At 42.4% G+C, this 14426-nt stretch overlaps 2 protein-coding genes across 2 annotated transcripts; both read left to right on the forward strand.

The window, feature by feature from the left end:
• Positions 1–542: 542 nt before the first annotated feature.
• Positions 543–1505, forward strand: LOC140897107 (olfactory receptor 5AP2-like). The gene has a single exon (XM_073309436.1). It carries the CDS (start codon positions 543–545, stop codon positions 1503–1505), a length of 963 nt encoding a protein of 320 aa, XP_073165537.1.
• Positions 1506–10914: 9409 nt separating this feature from the next.
• On the forward strand, positions 10915–11892 carry LOC140896793 (olfactory receptor 5G9-like). Its single transcript, XM_073308818.1, has one exon. It carries the CDS (start codon positions 10915–10917, stop codon positions 11890–11892), a length of 978 nt encoding a protein of 325 aa, XP_073164919.1.
• Positions 11893–14426: the final 2534 nt, after the last annotated feature.

A 14426-nucleotide genomic window follows, 5' to 3' on the forward strand; every position in this document is an offset into this window, starting at 1 on the left:
TAAATCCTTAATAATGCTTTGGAGAGGTTTTAGTTGGGGGCTGAAGGTGACGGCTAGTGGCGTTCTGTTATGTTCTTTGTTCGGCCTGTCCTGTAGTAGGTGACTTCTGGGAACTCTTCTGGCTCTATCAATCTGTTTCTTCACTTCCGCAGGTGGGTATTGTAGTTGTAAGAATGCTTGATAGAGATCTTGTTGGTGTTTGTCTCTGTCTGAGGGGTTGGAGCAAATGCGGTTGTATCGCAGAGCTTGGCTGTAGACAGTGGATCGTGTGGTGTGGTCAGGGTGAAAGCTGGAGGCATGTAGGTAGGAATAGTGGTCAGTAGGTTTCCGGTATATGGTGGTGTTTTTGTGACCATCGTTTATTAGCACTGTAGTGTCCAGAAAGTGGATCTCTTGTGTGGACTGGACCAGGCTGAGGTTGATGGTGGGATGGAAATTGTTGAAATCAACAATTCAACAATTTCCATCCCACCATCAACCATCAACCTCAGCCTGGTGCACCCCACCAATATTTAATGGTTTTCTTTTTCTAGATACAGATTATGGAGAAAGTGGAAGGAAGAAATCAAACACCCATCGTGGAATTCATCCTTTTAGGATTTGGGAATGTCCCTGAGCTGCAGCCCCTTCTCTTCCTCGTGTTTCTAGTGATCTACATTGTGACTGTGGCAGGGAACATCCTCATTATTGCGCTAGTTGTGACTGATCAGCACCTTCACATCCCCATGTACTTCTTCCTGGGGAACTTGTCCTGCTTGGAGACCTGCTACACCTCCACCATCCTGCCTAGGCTGCTGGCCAGTCTCCTGACTGGGGACAGATCCATTTCTGTTAAGGGCTGCATTCTGCAATTATACTTATTTGGTGTCATGTCATCTACAGAATGTCTGCTGCTCATGGCAATGTCTTATGATCGGTATGTAGCGATATGCAATCCACTCCGTTATGCTGCTCTGATGAATGGCAGGGTTTGTTTCCAGCTCGTGGCAGGGTCCTGGATAAGTAGCTTTGTGGGCTGCGCCATAGTACATATTTTCTTTTTCCGATTAACGTTCTGTAATTCCAAAGAAATTGATCATTTCTTTTGTGATTTTTCACCCATGATTAAGCTGTCCTGTGATGACACCCAGACGCTTCAACTGGTAACATTTACTATCTCTGCCATAGGGACACTTGTGCCCTGTCTACTGACCCTGACATCCTACATTTGTATCATCGCCACCATCCTGAGAATCCCGTCCACCACGGGGAGGCAAAAGGCCTTTTCCACCTGCTCCTCTCACCTCATTGTGGTTTCAGTTTTCTATGGGACACTGATTACTGTCTACGTGGCTCCAACAGCTAACACTCCCACGGTCCTACACAAACTCTTCTCTGTCTTCTACACAGTCCTGACTCCCATGGTCAACCCTGTCATCTACAGCCTGAGAAACAAGGAGGTCAATGAGTCCCTGGGGAAAGCTATTCTTAAACTGATTGCTTCCAGAAAAGGCATAGAACCTTAAAGGACAAGTTTTAGCATATAGTAAAATAGAGATGAACAGATACAGTTTTTTAGACATGGCCCATCTGAGTCCTTGAGAACAGGGTTACCCCTTATTGACCTGACTTCATCTTTCTTTCTTTCTTTCTTTCTTTCTTTCTTTCTTTCTTTCTTTCTTTCTTTCTTTCTTTCTTTCTTTCTTTCTTTCTTTCTTTCTTTCTTTCTTTCTTTCTGTTACTCTGCTACTTTTTGAGGATTTATCTTTCATACATTTATTAGACATTTCTTTATATAAAACTTGATACTGTAAGAGACATTCTTTATGAAAAGTGGTACTTGTATAAATCCACATGAAGTGGATGCAAGTCTGTTATTGAGTGTCCAAGGATGAATTTTACAATGGCTGTTTGATTTCTTCCTGCAACTTTCTCCGTAATATGTATCTAGAAATAGAAAACCATTAAATATTGATGGAAGACATGCAGTCAGGTTGTGCTGTTGGTTATACTGTTGGAAACCTGTACACTGGTGGAAACCTGTGACCACATACCACTTCATCTCTCCACTGGAAAAATGAAGTTGTCAATAAACAGAGGAAGACTCATATAATTAAGAGGTTGAACTTCCAATTTAGGCGAACCAAGAGTATGGAACCCTACTGAATTACAGAAATGTCCCGTCTGACTCCCTTAAGCTCTCTAGAACCCTAAATAAAGACTTTGGGGCTGGGTTTTGACATATCTTTATCCTATCAGTGTCATAGCAACAAATCTAGAAGACATAACAAAAAATCAAGAGATTGGAAATGAAAGATATTTAGAGTCCAACCACAGGTACGTTTACCCTGCAGCTGGGAGGCGTAATTCCCAGCTTGGGTAGACACACATGAACCCTAATGAAGACGGTTAGATAACCAGAACTTAATATTAAACCCTAGGCTTGGTTTTCAAAGATTTTCCAAAAGGAAAAGTTTTGTACAGCTAGCAGCACAAAGCTAGAAGTAAGAACATGGCAGCACAGGCTGCAGGTTTGGATAGCCACGTGTGTACAGGATCTCAGTTGGGACGGGGCACGGGCAGCTAGTCTGTGCTTCCCAGGGTACACTTCTGCTTTCAGCAAAGTAGCTCAATCAAAGATGGTTTGTGTAGCTCTGCCAGAGAAGGGAATTACACTGTCCAGATGCAGCATAGACATACCCCATATGACACAGAAGGAAACACCAAAGGGGCTGTGGTTTGTATGAAGGTCTATCCAAAGCTGTCCTCTATCACAGAGGAGTCAAAGAAAAAATTGCACCATTTGATAGATGCAGCTGAGAAACAGACAAAGACACAAAATAAACCTGACCACCCACCCCACCCTCCTGCTCTCCCCTGATGCAGGGCCGTATGCGGTTCATAGATGGAGGTATATACAGTATCAGGCTTTGTTTGAATGAATAGTTTATTTGGTCAGCCCAAAGTGATTCATGAATTTAACTCAAATTAGCTGGATATTTTCAGCAACAAGCAACCAAAATCTTTCAGGACGTAGATGCGGGGGAGCAACGCGCCCCTGTTATAACATTTAACTTGTGGTTAGAGCACTCATGTGTGTGTAAGACCCACGTTCAATATCCCCCATGCCTGATGGGGGTGGGGAGGGGGGGAAGTCTTCAGTCTCCCACATTGCAAAGAAGTGTACTGGCCTGTGGAATACTCTCTGCAGAAGCTCTCTCTCTTTCTCTCCTTTAAAAGTGGTTCCATTGGGTATAAATAATTAAATAGTCATTGAAAGAGGGAGTAGAACTTCCATCTCCTGCAGCCAAAGTGTGCGTCTTAACTACCAAGCTACAGAGTCATCCTTGGATTTGCCTTTTGGCCCAATGACTATTGATTCTCATCATGAATGAGTCATTGGGATATGAAAAGTAAGTGAGAATAACTCATAGCCTGGTTCTGAAGCTTTTATTTTCCAGAACTGGCAGAGAAATAAAAAATCAGTGGTTCACTGAGCTCTAATTGACATCTTCTGCCACAGAACATCTGGCGGGACCGAAATACACACTGAGTGGGTTATTCATCAAGGGTTGGGTGTCTTTTGGTTAAGACATAGGTCTGAGAATCACGACTCTTCATTTCTCTTCCTAGATCAGCCACCTACTCCCTATAGGCCAGAAACTTTGTCACAACCTAATTCATCCTTATGCAGGGTGTGGGGTGTTGAGAACTGTGTTTAAATTACAAGCTGTAACTCTGAGTGTAAGGGGATTTTCTGGTCCCAATTGCAGACTGGGGATCTCTATACAGAAATATATGCTCTGGTTGTTGTGAGTCATTCTGCATCCAGCCAGGCTAGCATTAGGCCTCTCTATTTTAGGGAGCAGCCTGCTTTGTCCCTCAGTTTTGGTGTTCTTGCATCGTATAGGTCTGAATTGTAAGAAATAAATGAACATTTGCCTATACTTTTCACTCTGCCCCCTTTTCTCTTAACTTTAATATCCTACATCTCCACCGTCCTCCTAATCCCTGGAGGCAAAAGGCCTTTTCCACCTGCTCCTCCCACCTCCCACCTGTTCTATGGGACTCTGATTATTGTCTACATGTTATCAAAGTCCAACTCACCGAGAGACCTGAACAAAGGGTTCCATCTCTTCGAAACAGTCCTGACTCCCCTGTTCAGTCCCCTCTTCTACAGCCTGCGAAATACAAAGGTAAAGGAGGTCCTGAGTAATTCTGTGGGTAAACTTGTGCCATGCACACGAATTCAGAGAATCCAAGTGAATGTATTTTTTTTATTCAAAAGAAAGGGGGATACGTTCTGCTGGTTTAATGAGTCAGAGGGGTATAGCTTAGTGGTTTCTACCTTCTTTGTTGTTTCCCCGCTTGTTTAGTCAGGCTGTGGTGGTAGAAAATGAGGATGACCTGATTGGTTTGCCTCATGAAGATCCTTCAATACGTAACAAGCTACAGTGTTCATATCTCCACCTCTGGGACTATCAGAGGTAGCTGAGAAAATCAATGTGAACCAATAAAAAGCAGCATCATGAATTCAGGTGGAACATTTTTGAATATGGGTTTTTCAAGTTAATTTCCACAGTCAAATACTAATGTAGGAACCTAAATATCATGACTCCAGGATTGAAAATCTTTCTAGGAACACTTGATTCTACCGCTTCAGCATAGACTCAGCATACTCGTATTTATAAGTAAGGAGGGCAAAACTCTACATTCACATCTCTCAGTTCTTCAGGGCAAATCTGGGAGTGATGAACAAAGCCAGTCATGAAATGGTGTTTTTTATTTAGGACTTTTGGGGTTTTTTTCTACAGTCTCCCCAGAAAGAAGTGGAGTCCTCTAACCAGCAGGCTTTAGAGTCACTCTTATATTTGTTATCTTTCTTGCTGACCCAATGACTCTTCTATTAGTTACCCAGCATGAAACAGCTTCAACTGAAGCGACAGAGGACGTCCCACATACCATAATATCTCACTGCCCAGTGGTGATGACACTCGCTTGAGAAGTAACATAGCCTGTTCAAATCCTCCCTTTTCCCCTTCCAACAGAGGGAGAACTTGAACTGGGATCTCTGATATCCCAGCTCAGTACCCTAACCACTGTGCTAAAAGTGACAAGGGAATCCCTCCTTCCACCCCAACTTTTTGTGTGAGCTCACCTACCAGATTGGGCCCCTTAGGTGAGTTAGGGGGAGGAACTCAGGGATGTATGTCTCCAGATGCCTGGTCTCAGGCTCCAGTGCACATGCCGAGAGACAGAAACCTAGGCACTCTAGGGCATTTCACTGCAAAAAGTAGGCCCCAAGTTGAGTTTAGATGCCTACAGAGTTTGGGAGAAGCTGAGAGAAGGTTTAGAGAATCCTACCGGGGCCTGATTCTGGGATTTGGGCACCTAGAGTGGTTAGGAGCTAAAGTCCATTTTTTGTATGTTCCCCCCTGCTGCTTTTGAAAATCTCACTAGGTTCCTATCTGCATCTTTAGGAAAACAAATTCCATTGACACTCTGGCCCTGAGTGTTTGGAAATAAAGGACCAGGGCTCTAATCCCAGCTCTCCAGCTCTGTGCGTGTTTTCACAGCCTGGGTTGTAACTGTGCCTCGCCTCCATGGGCAGCACGGACTGGTTACAATGGAAGCACAACACGTAGCCATGCTTCTGTGTTCTCCTTTCGATAGCAGTAGTTTTTATCCCACATTATTGTGAGATGCTGGAGAACTTAGAATGTGCACAATGGCCCAGATTCTCATCTCAGTTATGCTGGTGTAAATACAGAGTAATTCCCCTTACTCCAGTGGTGTGTCTGTTATCAGGACCCAGCTCAGTATCTCAGTGATAAAAACACACTGGTTCAGATGTGCCCCTGGGGTAACCACAGTGAAAAGAGAGGAGGTACACCAGGGAACAGTTTGGACCATGCTATTGAAAACTCACTGCAACTTACTAGCAATATTTCAGAGGACATGATGCAACCAATGTTGGTGTTAATTAATACCCAAAGGCCCTAATTACAAACCCTCCATCACCAGTGGGATATATTAGTGAAGACACAGTTTAGAGTCCATCGAGGGATTCTTGTGTTGTGTTTATACTTCAGTTATTTAAATCCCAAATTCCTCAGTTGCAAACAGGCTAGGACAAGGCACTTGGAACAGTCAGCTGGGCTTTTCACTGATATGAATCCAAGTGCTTTTGCTCCTGTCTAAATGCTGGTAAAACATGATGACAATTTCATAGCTTTGGCCCATTTCCTAGTGGACACATGTCAAAAGCATAGCTACAGCTCCAGGCCTAGGACCTGTGTGAAGCCAGTTGGTGGAGCGTTGATGATTTCTGGTGGAGTTTGACCCATTCCTCATCATTAGTTTGTTTATCACTCTATACTCTTAGATTTGGTAGGAGTGACTATCTGAGGAGTAGTTATAGAAATTTAAGTGTACTGAGTGACTAATCAGTTAATTAACACCACCCAAAAAAAGGTACTACTTAAACACTCAAGCATATTAATTAATGACCAGGCCATTTTCTTTCAGAAGACACTCAGAAATTCATGATTCTTTATGGCTGAGATTTTCAAAGAAAACAAGGAGAATTAGGTGCCAAATTGTCATAAAAATTACTCAGAATTGGGCTTCTAACTCCCATGGGTCCCTTTAAAATCCAAGGCGGTTTGATGGGTAAACATCATGTTATGTTTATTCACAGAGTACCTCTGGATAACAAGAACAATGTAAGGTCTTCTAGAGTTATTGTTTTCTGGGTAGCATTATTTATTATTTTATAGCACACACAGGTATGCTAAAATCTTAACAGAAAGTTAACATAACAAATGAGTTTACAATCCCAATGTATGACACTTCAAGATACATCAAAACTTCAGCAATCATATGATATACATAAGTGATAAAATGCTTGGCATTTCTTACCGAGATGAGGTTTACCTGAGCTTGAATTTATTTACCTCAGCTGAATGACTTTTGTTTTACGTTGGTTTAAGTGAGAGGGGAATCTGGACTGTTGACTTGAGAGAATCAAAGAACTTAAGGTCACTAGAGGCCTTTAGCATAATTCCATCCATAGAATCTCAGCTGGTGTTTCCTGAATGAAACCCAGCAAGTTCACCTGAACATGAGGATACCTTTCAGAGAAATATCCCATCTCTCTGGAAGGTGTTCCCAGAGATAATTCATAGATTCCAGGGCCAGAAGGGACCGTTGTGATTATCTGGTCGGATTTTGTGTAGAACACAGGCCAGAAAAGTTTCCCCAAAATAATTCCTTTTGAACAAGAGCAGAACTTAAAAAAAAGAAAACAATTTGTGTCAAGGGTTTTCCTGTCTCCATTATTTTCCCTTTGGAATCAGTTGTTTTCTATGACTTCCCCTTTGAGGTTAGTAATAAGACTGCCCTTGTACTGTTGTTTTTCCTTTCTAAAAATAAATATTCACTTTCCTTATGCAATAGTTTCAAATTCCCACCAGCAGAATATCAAGGGAGATTACATCATCTCATATGAAGGAAAAATTACCAAGCAGGAGAGATGGTAATTTCTGGAAAGGGGATAACAACAAAATACACCAAGAAGCGCAGCATGATCGAGAAATCCAGGAAGGAACCCAAAGCTCAGTTTACAGAGATCATTGAAGACTATGAATAGTAGAAGAGAATGGAAAATGCTGTGCAAAGACTATAATCTTGTCTCAGAAAAGGTGATGGAACGGTTAGGGTATGGCTGGGAATAGATCTTCTGTGTGAAAGGGAAAGCAATACAGTTAAAATGAAATAATCTGATTTAGAAATGAAAAATTCCTGCCCAGGCATCCACCCATGTCAGAAAGAATAGGATTGCTTGTTCAATCCAGTGGGAAAGTAAATGAAGGTAGATGTTGTGACACTGCACCCCATAGGCTTCGTAGGGTTATTATTATGATATGATTATAGCATAATTATGATGCATTTTGTGCAAGACGGGTCATTGAAGGTGTCATTGGAAAAGCTATGATTTGCTCAATATGATTATCCTGTTTGTATGCATGTCTCATTTTTGTATCTGAAGTTATGAATATTGACTATGTATCTGTATTTCAAATGTAGTTACACCTGGGTAATATCCACTAGTGAAGATGCTTTCAGTCTCCATAGGTGGTTGGGAAGGGCCAATTCAGGGTAATGAGCTATTAGGGAAAACAATTGGCCTTAGCAGAAGCTTATCTCCCACCTGGTGAGCCTTCCTGAGAACACTCCAGAGAGCCTGTAAGTAATGGTAGCCATGACTCTGCCAGGGCAGGTGACCAGACCACATGACTCTGGACTCCATCTTGGGACGTCTGTATTTTTCCACAAACTGGTCTGGGAACCGAGTTTTGAAACAAAGGATTCCCACCCTATGCTAAAGCTATATAAGACCTGGAGTGATATCACGCCACAGAAGAGGATTCCTGGAGAGACCTGAGGAACAAAGAGTGAACTGGGGGAAGTGCTGGACCCAGGTTAAAGAGGTTTCTAGCCTGTGTATGGAAACCTGAGAAACCCAAGCTGCAAAGCAAATGCATCTTGTGCCTTGAGAATCTGCCAGACTGCTGGTATCACCAGTCAGGGTGAGAAACTGTTCATTCATAGTCAATCTAACTTGTGTGTTAAGATGAGTTTGAATTTTTGTTTATTTGCTGGTATTCTGCTTTGATCTGTTCCCTATCCCTTATAATCACTTTTGTTGTTAATAAACTTGTTTGCAGTTTAACTTAAACCAGTGTGCCTTTAACTGAAGTGTCTGGGGGAAAATCTCAGCTTGGTTAGCCCAAGTGTGCATATTCCCCCCCACATTCAGGAAGAGATGAACCAGGTAAGAAATTCTTACTGGTCGGTGTTTTGACCAGGACAGGGTGGTGCAGCTCTGGAGTCCCAGGCTGTGAAGCTGCTGATTATCTTCACTGTAGCTTCTCTATTGTTGGTTCATGCAGTGGCTGATCAGAGAGCCGGCATGTAACTGTAGCTGAGTGTGGCTCTATCTGAGTGAATGCCGGAGGAAGTGTGAGAAGGAGCCCAGACTGGTGGGTCAGAGGGCTCAGTGGAATCCTAATTCCAGGTAGCATGCTGGGGGGAACCAATCACCGATGAGTTATAGCAAAACATGCCTAAGACAGAGCAATGAATGGTTCTCAGATTTAGAACATAAGAACAGCCAAACTGGGTCTGACCAAAGGTCCATCTAGCCCAGTATCCTGCTTTCCGACAGTGGTCAGTGCCAGATGCTTCAGAGGGAATGAACAGAACAGGGAATCATCAAGTGATCCATTCCCTGTAACCCATTACCTTTTGAATGTACCATATTATTACTGGTTTATAGAAATAAACTTGACTGACTGGTTATCTGGTCTCTTGAATATATTTGGTAAGGAACCAAAGTGGGTGAACGGTTTCAGAGTAACAGCCGTGTTAGTCTGTATTCGCAAAAGTTTATTGGCTGCTTGAATGTGTATTTTATTTTTTACCAAGTGAGTTTTATTGCTCCTAAAAATTTTGAAACAAAATAGTCTCTCTTCTTTGCATGTGTGTGTGTGTGTGTGCTTTTCTGGATTTCCATTTTTCTTTCAATGTACCATTGCCACGCCTGGTATAGACATAGTTTATAGGGGCGCAACCTAAGTCAGTGGATGAAGAGATCAGAAGGTATGATCAGGAAATGTGTAGGGGAAAAGCAAGGAAGAGGTTTCGCACTTATTAGCTCGAATATCTTTGCTTTAACAGCAAGGATCTGCTACTTCTCTTTAAACATGTCTATATTTTATTGCTCATAACATTTGGAGAAATAAACAATCTCTTTCTCTCTCTGTGTATTTTTATCTCATTCTGTCTATATAACTCTTTCTTTTTCTCCGGTTTTTCATTTTTCTCCAAGCACATTCTCCCTTCTGGATAAAAATGACTCTCTTATTTCTCTCTTCATGAGTTTTCATTTTTATTTCACTTACATTTCTTTATATGCGGTTGGATTCCAATCTCAGTTGCACTTGTGTAAATTCACACGAAGCTGATGCAATTTAACCTGGGGTAATTGTGAACAGGAAACTGCACGTGGTGTGTTTTTAGGAGCGATTTGTTTTTGTTTGTGTGTTTGTTGGTTGTGTGTCTGTGTCTGTTTCTCAGCTACATCTATCAAATGGTGCAAATTTGTCTTTGAATCTGCTCTGATAGAAGACAGCTGGATAAACCTTCATGCAAACCTCAGCCTCTTTGGTGTTTCGGTGTGTGCCTATGGGGTGTGTTTATAGTGCATGTGGCAAGTGTAATTCCCTGCTCTGGTGACCTACACACTCTATCTTTGAGCTATGGAGCTACTGTGCTAAAAATAGCAGTGTAGCCTGGGCAGCACAGACTAGCTGCCGGAGCACAATCAGTCTGAGATCCTAGGTACATCCACAGGCGGCCAATCCAAAGGGCTGCGTGTGCTTCCGTGTTCTCTCTGCTAATTTTATCCTGCTATCTTGATCCAAGCGAGTGCATGTACCTCTACCCAAACTGGGAATTACACCTCCCAGCTGCAGGGGAGACGTACCCGTGGTTGAACTCTCAATATTTTTCATTTCCAATCTATTGATTGTTTGTTATGTCTTCTAGGTTTCTTGATATGACACTGATGGGATAAAGATTTCAACATCCCAGCCTAAAGGTCTTTCTTTAAAGTTCAAGAGAGATTAAGGGAGTTAGAGGGGACATTTCTGTAATCAGTAGGGTTCTATGCTCTTGGTTCACCTGTATTGGAAGCTCAACCTCTTAATTATATTAGGCTTCCTCTGTTTATTAACAACTTCATTCTTCTAGTGGAGAGATGCAGTGGTATGAGGTTACCTACTGCAGGTTTCTGCTAGTGTATCCAACAGCACAAACTGACGGCATGCACTCCATCAATATTTAATGGTTTTCTTTTTCTAGATACAGATTATGGAGAAAGCGGAAGGAAGAAATCAAACACCCATCGTGGAATTCATCCTTTTAGGATTTGGGAATTTCCCTAAGCTGCAGCCCCTTCTCTTCCTCGTGTTTCTAGTCATCTTCATTGTGACTGTGGCAGGGAACATTCTCATTGTTGCACTAGTTGTGGCTGATTGCCACCTTCACACCCCCATGTACTTCTTCCTGGGGAACTTGTCCTGCCTGGAGATCTGCTACACCTCCACCTTGCTACCCAGGCTGCTGGCCAGTCTCCTGACTGGGGACAGAACCATTTCTGTTAAGGGCTGCATTTTGCAAACATATTTCTTTGGTATTCTGTCAGCTACAGAATCTCTGCTGCTTGCGGCAATGTCTTATGATCGGTACTTAGCGATATGCAATCCACTCCGTTATGCTGCTCTGATGAATGGCAGGGTTTGTTGCCAGCTTGTGGCAGGATCCTGGATAAGTAGCTTTCTAGGCTGCACCACAATAAATATTTTCTTGTTCAAATCAAAGTTTTGTGATTCAAAAGGAATTGACCATTTCTTTTGTGATTTTTCACCCGTGATAAAGCTGTCCTGTGGCGATACCCAGGCTGTGCAAGTGCTGACATTTATTGTCTCTGCCATAGGGACATTTGTGCCATGTCTACTGGTCCTGACATCCTACATTCGTATCATCACCACCATCCTGAGAATCCCGTCCACCACGGGGAGGCAAAAGGCCTTTTCCACCTGCTCCTCTCACCTCATTGTGGTTATAGTTTACTATGGGACACTGATTACTGTCTATGTGGCTCCAACAGCTAACACTCCCACGGTCCTACACAAACTCTTCTCTGTCTTCTACACAGTCCTGACTCCCATGATCAACCCTGTCATCTACAGCCTGAGAAACAAGGAGGTCACTGAGTCCCTGGGGAAAGCTATTCTTCAACTAGTTGCTTTCAGAAACAGGCATGGAACCTTAAAGGACAAATTTTAGCACATAGTAAAATAGAGATGAACTGAAATAGTTTCTTAGACATGGCCCATTGGAGTCCTTGAGAATAGGAGAGTCCTTGAGAACCCCTCATTGACCTTACTTCATCCATTTTCTTTCTTTCTTTCTTTCTTTCTTTCTTTCTTTCTTTCTTTCTTTCTTTCTTTCTTTCTTTCTTTCTTTCTTTCTTTCTTTCTTTCTTTTCTTTTACTCGGATACTTTTTCAGTATTAATCTTTCATACATTTAATACACATTTCTTTATACAAAACTTGATACTGTAAAAAGAAAAGGAGTACTTGTGGCACCTTAGAGACTAACCAATTTATTTGAGCATAAGCTTTCGTGAGCTACAGCTCACTTCATTGGATGTGATGATATCTTGATACTGTAAGAGACATTCTTTAAGAAAAATGTTTTCTTTTGCAGACACACATTTCAGTAAAGCACTCTGCTTCATGCATCCATACATTCATCCGTACATGAACACTAGTGCCCAGATTCTGCAAGGAGCTTAACATCTTTTGAGTGGCTCTGGGTCTCTTCCACTCCCACTAAAACCAATGACTTTCATTCTCCACTGATTAGGATCCTCTGTTGTCAATTTTCAGAGTGGTAGCCGTGTTAGACTGTATCAGCAAAAACAAAGAGGAGTCCTTGTGGCACCTTAGAGACTAACACATTTATTTGGACATAAGCTTTCATGGGCTAAAACCCACTTCAACAGAAGCATGGAGTGGAAAATACAGTCAGCGGTATATATATAAAAAGATGGAAGTTGCCTTACTGAGTGGAGGGTCAGTGCTAACGAGGCCAATTCAGTTAAGGTGGAAGTGGCCTATTTTCAGTGGTTGATTACTTCTGTAGTACTAACGAGGCCAATGCAATCAAGGTGGACGTCACCCATTTCCAACAGTTGACAAGAAGGTGTGAATATCAACTGAGGGAAAATTAGTTTTTGTAGTGACCCATCCACTCCCAGTCTTTATTCAGGCCTAATTTGGTGTCCAGTTTGCAAATTAATTCCAGTTCTGCAGTTTCTTGTTGAAGTCTGTTTTTGAAGTTTTTTTGTTGAAGAATTGCCACTTTTAGGTCTGTTAGTGAGTGACCAGGGAGATTGAAGTGTTCTCCTACTGGTTTCTGAACGTCATAATTCCTGATGTCAGATTTGTGTCCATTTATTCTTTTGCGTAGAGACTGTCCAGTTTGGCCAATGTACATGGCAGAGAGGCATTGCTGGCACATGGTGGCATATATCACATTGGTAGATGTGCAGGTGAATGAGCCCCTGATGGTGTGGCTGATGTGGTTAGGTCCTATGATGGTGTCCCCTGAATAGATATGTGGACAGAGTTGGCACCGGGGTTTGTTGCAATGTTTGGTTCCTGGGTTGGTGTTTTTGTTGTGTGGTGTGTAGTTGCTGGTGAGTCTTTGCTTTAGGCTTGAGGGCTGTCTGTAAGCGAGGATTGGCCTGTCTCCCAAGGTCTGTGAGAGTGAGGGATCGTCCTTCAGGATAGGTTATAGATCCTTGATGATGCACTAGAGAGGTTTTAGTTGGGGGCTGAAGGTGACGACTAGTGGTGTTCTGTTACTTCCTTTGTTGGGCCTGTCCTGTAGTAGGTGACTTCTGGGTACCCTTCTGGCTCTGTCAATCTATTTCTTCCCTTCACCAGGTTGGTATTGTAGTTTTAAGAATGCTTGATAGAGATCCTGTTTGCGTCCGTCTGAGGGATTGGAGCAAATGTGGTTGTATCATAGAGCTTGGCTGTAGACAATAGATCATGTGATGTGGTCTGGATGAAAGCTGGAGGTATGTAGCTCTAATTCATGAATTCGTTTAACTCAAATTAGCTGAATATTTTCAGCAAAAGTCAATCAAAATCTTTCTGGACTTAGATGCTGGACTCCAACCTGCCCTTTATAATCTTTAACCTTGGGGTTAGAGCACTCGTGTGTGTGTGTGTGTGTGTAAGACCCACGCTCAATATCCCCCCTGCCTGACAGGGGAGAAGTCTTCAATCTCCCGCATTGGAAACAAGTGCACTAGCCTATAGAATACTCTCTGCACAAGCTCCCTCTCTCTCTCGTTTTAACGTGTTTTAACGTGGTTCCATCGGGTATAAATAATTAAATAGCCCTTGTTACAGGGAGTTGAACTTCAATCTCACACAGCCAAAGTGTGCTTCTTAACTACCAGACCACAGAGTCATCCTTGGACTTATTTTCTGGCCCAATGACTATTCATTCTCATCATGAATGACAATGAGTAATCATTGGGCTAGGAAAAGCAAGTGTGAATGCCTTCATACCCTGGTAGTAAGGCTTTTATTTTCCAGAACTGCCAGAGAAATGAAAAATCAGTGGTTCACTGAGATCTAACTGTCATCTTCTGCCACAATACAGCAGGCAGGACAGAAATACATGCTGAATGGGTTTTCCAGCAAGGGTTGGGTGTCTTGTGGTTAAGAAATAGGTGTGAGAGTCACGACTCTTCACTTCTTTTCCTAGATCAGCCACATACTGCCTATAGGCCAGAAA

This window comes from Lepidochelys kempii, chromosome 13 (assembly GCF_965140285.1).
Source record: "Lepidochelys kempii isolate rLepKem1 chromosome 13, rLepKem1.hap1, whole genome shotgun sequence".
In the NCBI taxonomy this organism is placed as follows: domain Eukaryota; kingdom Metazoa; phylum Chordata; order Testudines; family Cheloniidae; genus Lepidochelys; species Lepidochelys kempii.

Excerpts from the sequence above, each read along its gene's own strand:
- LOC140897107 (XM_073309436.1), top strand. The coding sequence starts at position 543 with ATGGAGAAAGTGGAAGGAAGAAATCAAACACCCATCGTGGAATTCATC.
- LOC140896793 (XM_073308818.1), top strand. The coding sequence starts at position 10,915 with ATGGAGAAAGCGGAAGGAAGAAATCAAACACCCATCGTGGAATTCATC.